The 15,923-nt window shown below is 39.9% G+C and overlaps 1 protein-coding gene across 2 annotated transcripts in view; it reads left to right on the top strand.

Moving 5' to 3' along the window:
• Positions 1-1,386: 1,386 nt before the first annotated feature.
• Positions 1,387-15,923, top strand: part of LOC118781873 (nuclear factor of activated T-cells, cytoplasmic 3-like) — a 56,410-nt gene continuing 41,873 nt past the window's right edge. Inside the window, exon 1 of one of the 2 annotated variants that reach the window (XM_036534999.1) lies at positions 1,387-1,870. In XM_036534999.1, the coding sequence (XP_036390892.1) occupies positions 1,780-1,870 (91 nt within the window). In that variant the 5' untranslated portion in view covers positions 1,387-1,779. Of the gene's footprint in view, positions 1,871-8,478; positions 8,587-15,923 lie in introns of those variants that run through there. The other variant, XM_036535000.1, reaches the window with a different exon arrangement.

The following is a 15,923-nucleotide window of genomic DNA, read 5'->3' as shown; positions in this document are numbered from 1 at the left end:
TTTCAGGTTTCAGAGATAAGGGAACAACCTGAAATCCAGAGCCTTTGGTAACAGAGGTACAGAGGAAAAGAGTCCAGTGAATGATATCATGATCGACCCATTAGTTTGTCCATTTGCTGTACAAATTCAGTATTAAGAAGCAGCACTCGCCAGGTTCATCTACTAGGGAATTGCCCTATTACAATTAAGAGGGGGAGCAGTAGTATAATGTCTTCATAACTGGATTACCCATACAGACATGAAATTTCAGTTGTCATTTTGATTGTCCCATTGGGTATGCAATACTTTTGCTGTTGTAGGTACAAGAAACTCAGCACCTACCAACTAGTACCTGATATTTACCTTGAATGGAGAGGGTAGATGGACATCACATGTGATCGATCACTGAATTACAGAGACCACCGAGATTTAGAAATATAAATAAACAAACGACATTAAGAATTGGAATTATTATTAATTGTGCCTTTGAAGCAAAAAGATGTTGTTCGTACATAACAACTCATTGTAAACACTGCAACTAATGAAACACAAGTGGATTGTGAAGACACACAGTGGCTCCAAATCTACTTGAAATACAGCAAGCACATGCTCATTAAACTTGTGATCATCTCCACTGGGATACATTCTGGAGCATGCAGACTTTATTCACAGTGTATATTGAATTGGAGTACTATCTCATGACTAATACCATCAGGCTGAAAAAATCTTCATAGTCTTAAACCAACCATGGGAAATTCCTGTCTCTGAGGGCCGCTGCACAGAGAGACAACTCACCTGATGATTTAGATGTCAATCAGTTGTGAAAACAAAGGTGGCTCTAAAACTTGGAAGACTGCATCTGCTGAGGAAAGGAATCGCCCATGCCCACCGTGTCCTTCAAGTGTCAGCAGGAAGAATGCTGCTTGTGCTGATCTCGATCAATTTTAAGTGTTGTGGTTGTTTTGATGAATTGTGCAGCCTGCACAAGGCCTATATGCTGGTTAACATTTATCTATTGCACTGGTGATGAAAAATGGTGGACCATCTACAGCAGACATTTAATGAAAACGTAATTGTGCACATATTGTAACCACGAAAATATGACCACAATGACTAAAACACCTAAATAACAATGTAAACTATGCTAAAAAAAATAAAATAAAAAATAAAATAAAATAAAATAATAATAATAATATAGTACAGTGTAACTAATTTTGTGGTCATACAACACATTAATTAATTTTCAGGAACTTCAATTCCCATAAACATCTCTGATGACAGTTGATGATTCGCGTATACATTTTGTTTGTGTGTAAATGTGTGTGCGTGTGCATGCTGCGCTTATGTTGTCTGCCGAGTTTGCTGACGTCACTGCTGGAGCTGCCCCGTCACGCGCTGTTAGTAAAAGTTGGGATTGAATCTCGAGTCAGAGAAGCAATTATTTTTATGGACAATCCTGTCTCTCTCGCTCCAACACAAACAATTGGAACTCGCTCCAACATATCGCTCGGACAGCACGAGCTCGGCAAAAAGAAGAACGAGAGCAACAAAATAAAAGCAATAAACTTTGGATAGAAAAACACTCCGGATTAGCGATAGCTAGCTACTGCAGCAAACTAGCTAGCTAGCCAGCTGTACTGGAGGAGAATCTTCATGCAGACTGTGACTTGGTTCCTGGTAGCTTGGAATTTACAGGAGAAACAAAAAGTTTGTGTTCAAATTAGGTGCTTTGATTGTGAGGGGAGGAATTTGCACGAGCAAGCGTAGAGAGTGACGGGTGAACCCGAGTTGTCAAACCCGATGACTACTGCAAACTGCAGCGGTAATGAGGAGCTGGACTTCAGACTGATCTTCGGAGAGGACGGGCAGCAGCAGTCGCTAGGCCCCGCAGGTTAGTGTCATTCCCCGAACTCTGGCTGCTTGGTTACGCCTGCCATGTGTATTTACAGTATCATTAGCCTTCCAGCTAGCTCGATAGATGACATTTATAGTTGCTAGCTAACTAACGTTACAGTTGTTACCAGCAAGCGTACGATAACATCCTAGCCAATGTTCTTCACGGCGTCAATTTAAAACACAAAAGCGTATACATACGTAATTCTAAATGTCACAAATTTTATTCATGAAGCAAAACTGATTACTGTATTCGAGGTTCGAAGTAAGATCTAAAGCAGCGTCACAAATCCCAGTATGTATGTTCATAAGTAGCTATGCATTAGCTAGCTTTCTCGCTAGTTCCTTTTTTCTTTTCTAAAAGCAGTCGGTAATTTCAGTTGACAGTTAACTAGTTAGTTAGCAAATGTTAGCTGCGTGGTAAACACTGTTTTAATGAAAGGCAGTTTGAAGAATATTTATAACTGCGTTGTTTGCAGAAGTTAAGTTTATTTATCTTATTAACCTGTACGATGTTGTAAACTTAAATTTAACTAGCTAGCCATCGCACACCTAGATAAAGTTTTTAATCAGCGATGAACTATGGATTGCCTATTTATTGAATTATTTTAATTTATCCTACCTTCTGCCTTTCTTACCATCATTGCTAATTTAATTAGGCTAATATAATTGTAGTTGTTGGTTTGCTAGCCAGCTAGCTAGCAGCGTTCTGCAACTTCTGTAGCCTACATACTCATCGTTCGCTTGCACTACGTTGTATTTTTTGACTGATAGCGAGACTACCATTACCGGTAATTGACTAGCAGGCTACAAGCCAATGGTAAGTTGTGTGAGTAATTTTGTATACAAAATAGTTTAATTGTTAGTTAAAGTGAGCAGGTTGTTTAACCTTTTGTCGTCATGTACGTTCTCCTTATAGGATCTCTTCTCTGTAGATAATGAGCTATACCGTGGAGTCTGTTGCTAGCAAACGTAGCTTGAGCGTAGCTTCATGGACGACAGGAGTTGCGCTACCGTTAACGTTAGCGGTGTTTTAGTTTTTTGTTTGTTTGTTTGTTTTACAGTGGTCTACTTCCGTGGTATCAGTTAGTCAGCCAGATTTCTGACATTTATCTTTGCATCTTTACGTTATCAGCAGTCTTTTCATTTTAAAGAGTACAACAGGTGAATTGGATTAATTGTTTGATCTAATGATGTGCACTGTTTCTTTGCAGAAAGGTTATATCGTTCTGTTGAAGTTACGTCTTGTATCGTCTCAGTTTACAGAACAGCTCAAGTTGATAAAATCTTAACTTTTGTTCTGCATCCAGAGAAACTGCTGTTGAATGAATTCAAAGTCGTTGTTTTGGGAGAAAATGATGTAACAAAAGTCACTCAAATATTGGCATCTCCAGGTTCGCTTAAGTGACTCCGCAATAAGGTCTAGGGGAGCCGAAGGTGACAGTGTTACCGTTTCGGAATACTAAGTTAGACTTTTTTTTTATCGTTATTGAACATAATAACAGGCGTAGAGCTTCAGCAAGAGCAAGGTTGTTGGTTGAAAGTCAGTGTGATATGTATGTATTGTATTTTAAGCAGATATGACTTCCCTATCACTTGCTGATTCTTAACATTTGAGTTACTTTGGATGTGGACTCAAAGTACCGTTTTGACATGAGTGGAGTCCTTTTGTTTTGATGTGATGCATTTTTAATTATGTTAAATCAGAAAAGTCCACATTATGACACCTTGAATATTTGAACAAATGTTTGATGTACAAAATTTAAAACAATGCTGTCTTTGCCCCTTCCACATTCTACAGTGGATAATGTGTGTATTTTTGTTTGTTTGGAGTCATGAATTAATGCTATCCAGCATGAACGTTTGTGACAACACCACACATCATAAGGTCATCATAGGGAATGCCCCAAATTTGCATGTTATCAGCTCAGATTAAATACTACTGTTTTGTCCTTATGTAGAATTTCTACTAGCATCATCCACTGATACATTAGACAGGTTGATGGAAACAGGGATATTGACATGCATATGTTCTGAAACACTACTGTAAATATCTGAGGCATGGCATGATTTTCAAACTTAAACAATGGAAAACAACAAACAATATTGATACCAAAGCCAAAACAATTGTGATGTAGTACTTTTAAGCAGTAAATGTGTAAAACATGTTTTTGGATTTTATTATCATTTTTTTTCAGTGGCATTCATTTCATTTCTTTAAGGTCTTTGCAGACAAGTTCTGTTATAAGGCATTGTTCATTTACATAAAATGACAGTATGCTGCCATTTTAATCATCACTGCAGATGACACACAGTTTACCGTCAGCAGGCTCAATATTTAAATCTCATCTGTCATACAGAAATGTGTGTGCAGAGTGTGGTATATATCAGCATCCATCAGTTATTATGAATGTCATGAGAGGGAGAGAACTAGACGAGAGACAGTGTTTGATGAAAGATCTCTGTGGTTCTCTGCATAGGTAGCCTTATTATACATGCCTGATTTGTTTTGTTCTTTTTTGTACTACTAATACTACAACACAAATATTACATAAAAAATTTGTCATTTAGCAGAGTCTGTTATCCAAAGTGATTTGCAAAAATAGGCTGCAACAATATCAACAATAACAAATAATAAAAAAAAAAAAACTCTTTGTTCTGCTTCCAAGCATGGTCAGTGTCAAGTTCTACACAACACAGTTTTGTGTAGGACACATTTTCATCTTTTGTTTAGTTCTACTGTATATAGATATTTTTAGAAGTAAGCTGAATTTTATAATCAGTCACAGATATTCCTTTTTCCAGTATTTTTTTTTCTTGTGTCTGTCATGTCTGTCTGTCTGTTTTTCTTGTGTCTAGCAAATTGCACTGTTGATTTTAAAGCTTTGCTAATATCTTGTAAAACTTGCGTTAAAATATGAAAATGAGGGAGAACTTTCCTAGTTCTTTTTAAATGCTTTGATTGAGATCTGGTTCATATCGGGTTTATAAGTTTATATAAGGACAACACTGGCTTCCAGGCAGAATCACGGTGGGCAAAAACAGCAAACTTAATGTGCCGTTTTTCCAGAAAGTATATCCATATGAGGTATTGTTTGAATGTGAAGGAGCTGCTTTTAGCTCTCTTTAGGTTATTAAGCCTACTTGTACATAGTATTTTTGCATGTGAAAACTACATTTACCACAGAGTTCAGAATTTTGGTCATGGTGTCAAATTGTTATTGTCACACAAGTACAAATTTTGCATCTGGCTTTTTCTGCAGTTTTAGTTGCATTATGTAGAACTACAAAGAAATACATTACTGTCATTATAGAATTCCACAGAACAGATATGTCAGCACTCAAGAAGGACCTGAACACCAAATTGCATTAATTTAATGTGCTAAGGATTTGTGTAGTTTGTATTTTTCAAGGATCCAAGGCCAGTAATGATGGACTTAAGACTTAAAAGTTGCCATCTCCTCAATCAAGTTTTCCTAAATTGGAAAAAAAGAAGTACAACTTGGATGGAAAGTCAAGGAAAAGAGTGGATTTGGATCAGACATTGGAATAATTGCGCCAGTATGTGAGTGGTTTTATTCCGTTGGGCTGAGTGCCTTGGCCGATCTGGAGAGTCAGTTCACATTAATGACTTGGATTCAATGAAGGACAGCAGAGCCTGTGGAACAAAGAGGACAATCCAAACTCCATATCCAACACACTGGAGTTCCTCTCCTGTTTCTCTTGTCCTGTCCATGTGATGCTTGGCTCATCTGTTTCTTGTTTCAGTCTCTTCTTGGAGACTTGGTGACGTTGGATGGGACAAAATTTCCACCAGAGCATGGCTTTACTGTAAAATATTACTATATTGAACAGTAGGATCTTTTCACTTGTCTACAAAGATCTCTGTGTTTAATAATGGGAGCATCCGGAAAATATCTGGGGTAGATTGGAGTTAAAAGTTTTGGCTGAAAAAATGTAAAATTTTCTGTTGTAAAATATCTCTGATATTACCTTGCCAATTACAGTGTACAAATGAATGTATACACCCTAACACATTAATTATACCCTATACACCCTAAACCCTAAACATTTTTCTCATGTTTAAGTGAGAAATTCCTAAGACAAAAAAAAAAAAAACATTTAAGTGTGTGGTATTTCTTTTTAAATTTGTTATTGAAAAAAATGATGACAACCTGAGTTAGTTTAATTATTTGAATGTCACTATGCAAATTGTGCTGTGATGTGGCTCAGTCCTTGTCTTTATATATTTGAAATATATAATATAAAATAATAATTTGACTTAAGTCAACTTAAAGTGTGTCTGTCTTAATTTCGGCAAAGCACTGCCTCAGTGGTAAGTGCCTTGCTGGTTTGTATTTGTTATGTGTCTTTGTGCTTCGTGTTGATCTCTTTTTTTATGTTAGCTTTTTTGGTATTTAGTGCATGATACATTTTAAATCGTATAAAAAAAAGAATAGAATAAAAAAGAATATTTAAATCGTGTTAGTATAGGAATGATTTTGTCCCAGTGTGCAGTGATTTTTATCAGAATCATAAGCAGAATGTTCTATACCAGAATGTAATTGCTAGCAATTTCAGGGTGGGTCCATAGTTTGATTCCTGAGCACTGATCAATGCACATTGGTAGCATTAAAATTAGTTAAAAAACTGACATGATATGGATCAAGACTTACGTTTTTTATTCTTGCATCAACATTTACCTGATGCATCATTTCATTGAACAGATTTTTTTTGAAAAGGAAGATTTTTAAGATTAAATTATGAAATGTTTCCACTTAAAATCAACTACCTAGAAGTCTAGGTGTGGATGAATGTACTGACATAAATAAAAGGAAATCATGTAAGTGATTGCTTAAAAAACAGGAGGGACTACTGAGACCATTTCAGCAGGTATGACATTTGTTTATTTGTTTGTGCAAACAGTGATTAAGGCTCCTTATCTGCATAGCTTAATGTTAAGAATTGGCAGCATTGGGAAGCTTACATTCAGGCTTACTGTACTTTGTCGCTGATCTTTACAGGACTGTTAATTGTGCACCTGTTGTAAATAAATTTACAGTGAAGCCAAACTACCCTTTGGAGTAGATCAGCTAAAAGCTTCCCAGTCCATTAAATCCCATGTTCTACTGAAAAATAAAATTATAGGTGGAATAATAAGTCTTGGGTCTCCAGTAGCACGTTTAAAGTGTGCCTTGAACATTTTCTGGAAATATTTTTGAAACTGTACTTGTTTTTGTGATATAGTGGTGAGTACATGAATATACTATATAAATGTACCAGCTTTGTGCGATTATATAGGTCTGTGTGCTAATTAAACACTTGTTGGGGAAAAAAAGTTTCAGAAAAGTGTAACATCAGCAGAATTGGGTTATAATCAAAGGGAATAATGCTTGGATATGAAAGACATTTGTGTCTTAGTAAATGTACACTGTGGTACAAACATTGTTGCAGCTGTGCTGCCAAGGTTAACTGAAAGTTCACACCAACTGACCAGGCACAGAGCTGGCTACCAATGAGTAGCAAAGCGTTACCCTTCTCTTTAGCTGTATTACTGGTCATCCCAATGTAAGAAGTAAAATTTGACAATGACCGTTATGTTTCCCCACACTGGCAGACTGTGCCAATGCTGGGTAACTGTGGCTCATATGGGGAAACGTGAGGCCACTCTGCATTCCTGCCTGCCATTGTTTGTATCAGCGCTCTCTCTGCCTCCGCTGGGATCCCAGGCAAAGGCAGTGTCGCGACAGCAGCACCGCGCAGGAAACAACAGGTCAGGTGGCTGGGGTGAGGGAGCGCTGAAAGAGAGGTGTTGTCTGAAAAGTGCCCTCATTGGGTCAGAGTGGAGCAGACAGGGGCTGTTGGCTCTGGGCCCAGCCTCTTAAACAACACCCAAGTCATCAAATTTGCCCAGGCACGCCATGTGCAGTTCAGATGGCAGTGGAATTTAAGGAGAGGGGAGTCGACAGCTCCCTCCCTACTGTGTGGGGAGCAGGAAGGAACCCAGCCGATGAAAGCTGTCTGTCTCTCTCTCTCTCTCTCTCTCTCTCTCTCTCTCTCTCTCTCTCTCTCTCTCTCTCTCTCTCTCTCTCTCTCTCTCTCTCTGCCCCCACCTACCTCCTCCCACCTTCCTCAACCTGTCTGACTGCTCTGTGGCAGCACTCATATTGCCTCCACTGTAGTCAGGGATGGGCAAAGCAGACTTAACATTCATGTGCAAGGATGAAAAAGACTAGACTGTACATCATATAGGCTAACCAAAGCAGACCTGTTCACCATATCTAAGGAACAAAGATTTATGATGGTGGCTTCCTTCATCTGTGGTTTTTAAGTTGAATTAGGGGCAAGTGTGGCAAAACAGCTGTAGGCTTATGTTGTTTTTTACAGTATGAATTTTTGATTGTAGTTTTGTTGTAAGGGTTTAAGTAATGATAAAGCCATAACAAAAGGAACAAGTTTGTTTTTTCTGCAGACTTCATGTTAGATGTCCATGTAGCCTGTATCTGAACATCTGACTGTCCATTTCATCGCTTGCCAGTCGTGGGAAAGACTGAAATTACATCGCTCTCATGGTGGACTATTTTGAGCTCCCGCTGAGAATGCCAGAAGGGAGACAGCAGGTTACAGAGTTTTGTTAAATCAGGAGTGTTTCTGAAGTGGTCATTGAACAGACTGTATACGGGAGTGGCAGAATGCTGTGTGCCACATCACCAGGTGAGCTCTTTCTCCCTCTTTCTCTCTGTTTCACTCTCTTCTCTCCCTGTGGGCTCAGAGACATCGCAGAGGTGTGCATGGTCTGTGTGGATGTAATCGGTTGATCCTCTCTGTCTCTCGGAACAGGGTTTGTCACAGCTATGGAACAGAGTATGGTAACATTACAAAGCTTGGTTAGTTTAAAGTAGTTATTCAAAACTGTGACAATTTTAAAGGGCCTCTTAAAAATGTGTTTATTCTATACATCTTTTAGCTATAGCGAAAGTCTAGGGCTCTTCATTCATTCAGCAATATTACATATGTTGAATTTGTGTCAGTGCTGAATTCTGCTGAGTAAATTAGTAGCATAGCTGTGGCACTGCTGACGAGGCGGTGGTAGTGCTGCGCTGTATTGTGTTAACATTGAACCTGGGGATGAGCAGCGGTGGTGTGACAGAGTGACAGTTAGGAGACACCCCCCCCCCCAGCCCCCTCACTCCCTCTCACGGCACTGCCCTGGCCCCTGTCCCCGGGCCCCAGGCATGGAGATGTCTGCCTGGTGGGACACCTTTCTCCCTGGACGCTGTCTGTGTCAGAGACCGAGGGGCCCCGATGCTTAGAAGTGATGAGAGAAGCATTTGTTAGCGGAGCGAAGCAGAAGCAGCTATGTGTGGCATTTGTCTAGTTTAAATTTAGTGTAACTGAAGCTACTGTTGGCTGCACTGTATCAACATGCCAAGGGAGGGTTACAGCAGAGAAAAAGTCATCAGACTCTCACATTAGTTTTTTGCCTCTCATTTTCCAAATCTGGAGGAACGCTTTGCCTTTGACCTAAATCTGGATCACTGTTTATTTTAGATACAAAGTTCTATAAGTTTTTATTATTACATTGTTCTATGTTGTTCATATTTGAAGTAAATTTTAATTTTTATTGAAATAGAACATTTAGGCCTATATTCATTTCGTCTATTTGATTGTTCTGGACATATAGTTTGCATAGCTCAGATGAGATTTCAGTGACAGGTTACAAGAACTTCTTTGAAAGGGAAGTAGGCTATATTCCTTCTGTCATTCATTCTTAAGCCTCAGTCTCTGAAGCTTCAAAGTAGTGTAGACATTGATCAGTCCTGTGAAAACAGACTAGCGATTAGTGATTATAGTATACTGTATCCCCTCTGTCCTTTATGACACCTCTCTTGCCTGTCTGCTGTGAAAATCTCATTGTTCCTCTCTGCATTTCTCTGTAACTTAGTGTTCCCCCAAAAGATGTTGGGCTGTTACTCTCGTTATCAGATGCTGGTTGTGAATAGCAGACATTTGTTCTTGTAAATTAGAGAGTATGTGTTAAAAAAGGGGACATAAGACATTTAAATCCTTTCAGGTCCTGATAATTTGTGTGTGCAGTGCAACATTCCAGTATGTCTGTTTTGTGCCTCTTTGGAGGCTCCTGAAACTGTATCATGCAGAACCAGTTTTTACAAGCTTCTGTTTATTGCCTAATTTTCTGTGTGATTCAAATGTCCATCTGTGAAGTGGTGAAGCCGTTCACAGACAAAATGCTCCTTGCCAGCCGTTCAGACATGAGGAGGGAGTTTTTAATTCATTTAAAAACAAGTTTTGTTGCTCTGCTCAAAAAAAAAAAAAAAATCAATACTTGGTTTAGTTGCTCAGAAGTGAGGAGATAACTGCCTTAGTGGTTGGACTGAAAATGCACTCTAACTACTGTGAAGGTAAAAGGAGAGTGAGGAGGACTCCAGCCCTGTGCTCATCCATGCTCAGTAATCCACTCCCTTCCCTTTCACGCTGCCCAAACAGTCACAGTTGCACAATATGCCCTGAAGGCCAGAGCTGCCGTTGTGTAATTGACTGTACGTGGCGGAGGACACTGCTGATTGGTGGACGGGATGAGCAGATGACCCTGGCTGGGGAGGCAGTTCCTCTCTGAGAGTTGGTGACTCACCCAGGCTGCAAGCTACAACCTTACAGCAAGAATCACAGGCAGCTACCAGCTTTGTTGTGAATCCCACCTTAACAGTGCATAGTTGCAACTGCACCTACGCAGTTTGGGATTAATTACAGTAAAATATCCCACAGCACTTTACAACAAAGTTAAAGTGAAAATTAAATCAGGCCAAATTCTGACTGAGAAAAATGTTGCAGAGGAAAACAGTGCGATGTAGCCTAATTTACAATCAAATAGATATTTTAATATTTATATTTGTGTTCTATAAATATTTATTACCTGTGTCTTTAATTGATATTGCTGTGAAAACACATATTTTAATATTGTATGTCTTTTCAGTAAATGGTGGATGTGAGTGTGTCTTATCTGAATGCAGGTTTGTGTATTGAATGATGTGGGGAGATACCTGAAGGCTAGGATTTGGGTCGTGCATCTTATGTCCTTGGTAAGTGCAGGAAACAAACAGATTGCAGCACCCCGTCGCTCATTTGAAGTGGTATGTACTGTAGTCCCTCATCAGCCATGCTGTATTTGGCATTGGAGAGCAAGGAGCCTTGTTACGCTCAGATCCGCTGTTTGCATATGTCAACACTGAGCTATTTTTGTTCAACTGTATACCCTTTGTAAAGGTTACACTGAATTCATTTGCTAATGCAATCAGATTCTGTTCTTTTTCTCACTCTCCTCCTTTTCTGTACTGCTGTCTATCTTTCATTCTCTTTGCCCTTCCTCCCTCTCTCTGTCCTCTTGCTCTCTCTCCCTTCCTTCTTTCTCTCCTCTTTTGTTTAAGCAGATGTACAGTAGGCTCTGACAGATTGTTTAAATGTCACCCAGCATGCTAGTGCAGTAACCTTGGACGTTATCCGTAGTTTGATGTTATTACTGGCAATGTCTGTGCCGGGTGCGCCTCTCCACTTGTGTGAAAGCATGACTGTTTTGTGTACTGTATTTGCAAGCAGCAGCGGTTGTGGAACAACATATGGTAGTCTAGCTCTATAATGATTTTGTTTCTGTATTTTACATTGTAGAAATTGTATTGAAAGTTGCTGCTTAGCTGCTGCTAAGCATTTTCTGGTATTTTCACAAACGGGATCTCTAAAGGGATTAATTTTTTTAGTTTTAGGTAACGCACTAGTTTCTTAAAAATTAAACACAAGTAATTTTGATGAAAAAAAACAACATAGGCCAGCACTAGCCTGCTAAGAGTAGCGCTGAAAGTGCAATATTGCTGTGTGATTTGTTTATCCTATAATGTTAAGTATCATAGCATGTCATTGTTGGAAACAGCTTTATTCAGGAGCTAAACATAGGTTTTAATGTTATCTTAGGCACTGCTTTGGAAGCAGACGTCAACTGGTGATCTGTGATGTAATAACCTCTAATACTACAGGTCATGGCTTGTTTTATCAATGCAATAGTAGCCTTTTCTTCATCTGTATATGACTGTTTTTAAAGGACATTTACTGTCATTTAATATGAAGCAGCACCTAGATGCTGCTATTTTGCAACTGCATGTCTGAAAAAATTGTGTGGAGATAAGTCCACTTTGCTGCACTGTTAATGTGGAACCCAACTAACATCACATTTAACATGCATTTGACTTTAAAGAATATTGTAATTGTTTGTAGTCATTACCATGATTACTGCCAAGATCTTTTACTGAAACTTTTGCACCACAGATTCTGTGTTCAGAAAGGAGGGCACTTTGCCAGCTTAATTCATTTAATTTCAGACAGTTACAGTTAGAGACCTTTGTTATAAAATTCTTTGTTGTCAATAATATGATTGTGTTAAACTGTTGAAGATGATGAAACTATAGGTGACAAGACCCCTTCTAGTACTGTCGTACTACTGTTACTACTGTTGCTACTACTACTGTTGGTAATTTTTATTTGAAAAGGTGAAGCAATCCAACAATAATGGTAATAATAATCCTGAAAGAGGTACTGTTCCAAAACAGGTAGTCTTGTTAATGCCTGCATGGTAAGGCATATAACAAGCCAGGATGTACTGTAACTGTAAGATCAGTGTGTTGCACTCTCAGGAGGACAGCTGTTTTTTGGGAGAAGGAAGCCAATAAGTGTTGAAGGTTGGACAGTTGAGTGTGGCCCATTAGCAGTGGGATGTGGGACAGCTGTGTGCTGCCTGAGGAGAGTTTCCACACCCTCAGTGAGAGGAACAGAGAGGCCTGACGCCCTGATCATCGCCACATCCTGAGCCGCCCGCGTGACGCCCGCCCCGGTCCCGGCCCACGCAGCCAGTGCTGCCAGATGAGATGAGAAAGGGGAAACCGCCGCGACACAAAAGCCATCACAGGGGAAGTGTAAGCAGAACCCCTTTTAATCTGCCCTCTCCGCAGGAGAAAACCTGGGTAACGTTACCCCAGCCTGTCTAACATGAATACAGTCTTTTCTGTATCCAGGAGAGGGGAGTAGCGCAAACAGATTCTGTTTAAGATGCACTGACATGAAATGCCAAATGGAGAACGAATGGTCATTTTTGTATATGGGGTGTTGTGCTCACTGCTTGCTGTGTAACAAAGAGTGTGTATGTCAAGTTTATTTAAGTGTGTGTGTGTGTGTTTGTGTTTGGCCCTGGGGATGCAGAAGGGTTGGGTTTTTGGGCTATGCAGCTCCATGTCAGCAGCAGCAGCCTAGGTAGTGTAATAATCGTAGAGTCCTGACAGTTCCCTGCTCAAGCCTGGGCAATGCATCATCAGTGCGTGAGGATCTCTTAGTGACGTGGAGCCAGACTAAGCCTGTGCCATCGCAGCCAAAACAGAACCCTTACTCCGAGAAAAACGCGCATTACATCCCCAGCAGTCTGTAGCTATTGAATGCCACAGAACACCATGGAACAATTTCCAGCTATTATTAGCTTAAGAACAGCAAAGCCTCTTAAAGTTCTTTATCTAACCGGATAGGGTTTCTGATGTGTAGTCATTCCAATATTAAATGACGCGTCTGGGTAAGTCTTCTGCCAGCTAGCAAGGCTCTTGGTCCATTTTTGCCTACAACTAGGTGTTTCTTATACATCTGCAATGTGTATAATAATAATGATGATGATAACTGTTGTTGTCATAGTAATTATGATAACTGTTGTTGTCATAGTAATTACTACTATTACTACTATTAAGTCAGTCAGTCAGGTATACTCATACAGTTACACACTATTGTGGACAGCACATGTATTAGTAAATAGTGCTAGCAGTCTGAACCTGAGCATCATGGGTTCAAATCCATGGTGGGTCAATGCTGATGCACATCTTGGTTAGTCGGGTAAGTTCAGATGGTAAATGTGATACATTACCATTGTGCAAAACTAGATATTTTAACTTGTCCTGGAAACGGTGCCTGCTGATTAAGTATATAAAGAATGCAAATGTCAGAAAATTTCTGTTATTTTATGTTTTGTCCTTGATTTATTCTTGTGTTGTGTGGTGAGGTTGTAGGGAGCAATACATATAACCCAAATCTTACATGTTTGAAGGCCCAGTTGGCCATGGCTCTTAAAGTATGGGCAAGGTACTTAACCCAATCCCTCTGCGCATATTCGGCTTTATAAATGGGTAATGTAAAAATTGTAAGTTGAGTGAGCTGTCTGCTCACTTCTGTCTTCGCACAGTCTGCTAGGCAATTGCAACACATGTACTGGACTTAAGCACTGTATGCCCCAACTTTGTTGACCACTAACTCAGGGCTGTTTCATGCAGAGGGGTGTGCCCATGGACTGTTTCTCCACCCCTCTCCACCAAGCAGGTGGTCTCAGCCTGGCCATCACAGGGTGATTTCCCACTTGGCCCTCATCTGAAAGCCTTTGCTGGTTTCAGGTGTCGGGATAATCTGGTTACAGAGGGGTGTGAGACGGGAGGCCCAGAGCCCTCCACAGACCATCACTATAAACAAACCTCCACAATAACATCATATTATTTATAATGGGCCTGTTGGGAAATTGTTGTACTTTGAGGGCTGTGAGGGCTTCACAGCTCTCATGATGATCACATCCTGTACCATGGTTAGGGTATTTGTTGGCAGAGTAGAACTGCTTAGACTGGAGGATGCTGGTATGAGATGAAGTGCCTTCCCCTCTATTCTTGAGCTTTGTATCCCCCCTTGTTCCCCCTTCAAATTGAGAGCTATACAGATTAATTGGGGCCTGTAATGGGGAATTAATTAATGGTAGGCCTGCCTCACAAATATGGAGAAAAATACGGCTCTCAGGAAACAACAGGCAAATTGTTTTTTACTCAAAGGCTATAATGAAAGAGGATTGTTGATTAAAAAGGAACATGTTGGGTGACTGCTGGTACTAATTGATCTTTAATTAGCAATGGAGGCTGCTCCAGGGTATTTAAGTGTTTTTCATTTTGCATCATGGGTAGTTTTTTCATCCATCCACCAGCACCAGTTGTGTAAATTTAATTGAAACTGGTTCTGCTATCTGTGTTGAGTAAGGTGCTGAGAAAGGCTTTTAGACATTACTGTTGAATTTCTGCTACAGAAAGCATATGAACAATTTTCTTTTGTCTGACAACCAAGAAAGCATTGAGTGAATTTTTCATCAAACCTGCTATGTGTGCCAACTTTTTTCCTCTAGACTGCTAAGCAAAGTTAATTAGGCCTGATGTATTCCATAATGCAAGTTCATTCATAATTGATTGTGAATTAAAAAGAATCCCTTTTCCTTTCATATATATACCAAAGTCGTGACACTGGACAGTTGTCAGGGGTAACCATTTGTGGCGGTTTAAAAGACAAAAAAGGTCATTTTTACAACAAGCAGAATAGTGGGGAAGTACAGCAATGCCATTCTAACGGGAAGAAACTGAACTGACTCAGAGGCATGCCCTGTGGAGGCCAGTGACGCACTTTGTTGTGATCCTCCTTGCCGTCACTCAAATATTGCTGTCAGAGGATACTTGTGTCTTGTGACACTTTGGGTTTATGCTGAGTTTCTCTAAATAAAGCGGCTTCCCAAGAGAGAAGTCGTGGGAGCACCCATTTGTAAAAGAACCTTTCCTGTTCTCTTGGCATTGGGGGAACTGTTATCTGAAGCACACTGAGATTCATTGGATCAGCTCTGTGTTTTGATTGAAATCAGCTCATCCACATTACTGCCTTGGCACTAGTATTGTTTTTTTTCTTCGTCCAAACGTCTTTGTGCACAAAAACATTGATGCTATGAATGTGTCACCAGCTTGGAGGCAAAGAAATGAGATCTAATTAGGTATTGAGAGTAGCAGGACAGAGAGTCCTGAGATTTGCTACTCTCTTCCCCTTTGTGGAGAGAGCCCACTTGGTCCCTGAAAGCAGTGCATTTGCACAGATAAGGGGAGAGGTAGCTGTGCAGTTTTTATTCTTTTTAAACTTTTCTGGTGGTGAGATAATGTTGTATG

Source organism: Megalops cyprinoides, chromosome 8 (assembly GCF_013368585.1).
Source record: "Megalops cyprinoides isolate fMegCyp1 chromosome 8, fMegCyp1.pri, whole genome shotgun sequence".
Lineage (NCBI taxonomy): Eukaryota > Metazoa > Chordata > Actinopteri > Elopiformes > Megalopidae > Megalops > Megalops cyprinoides.
Note: the sequence above shows the minus strand (reverse complement) of the source record. Positions and strands in the feature narration are given on the sequence as shown.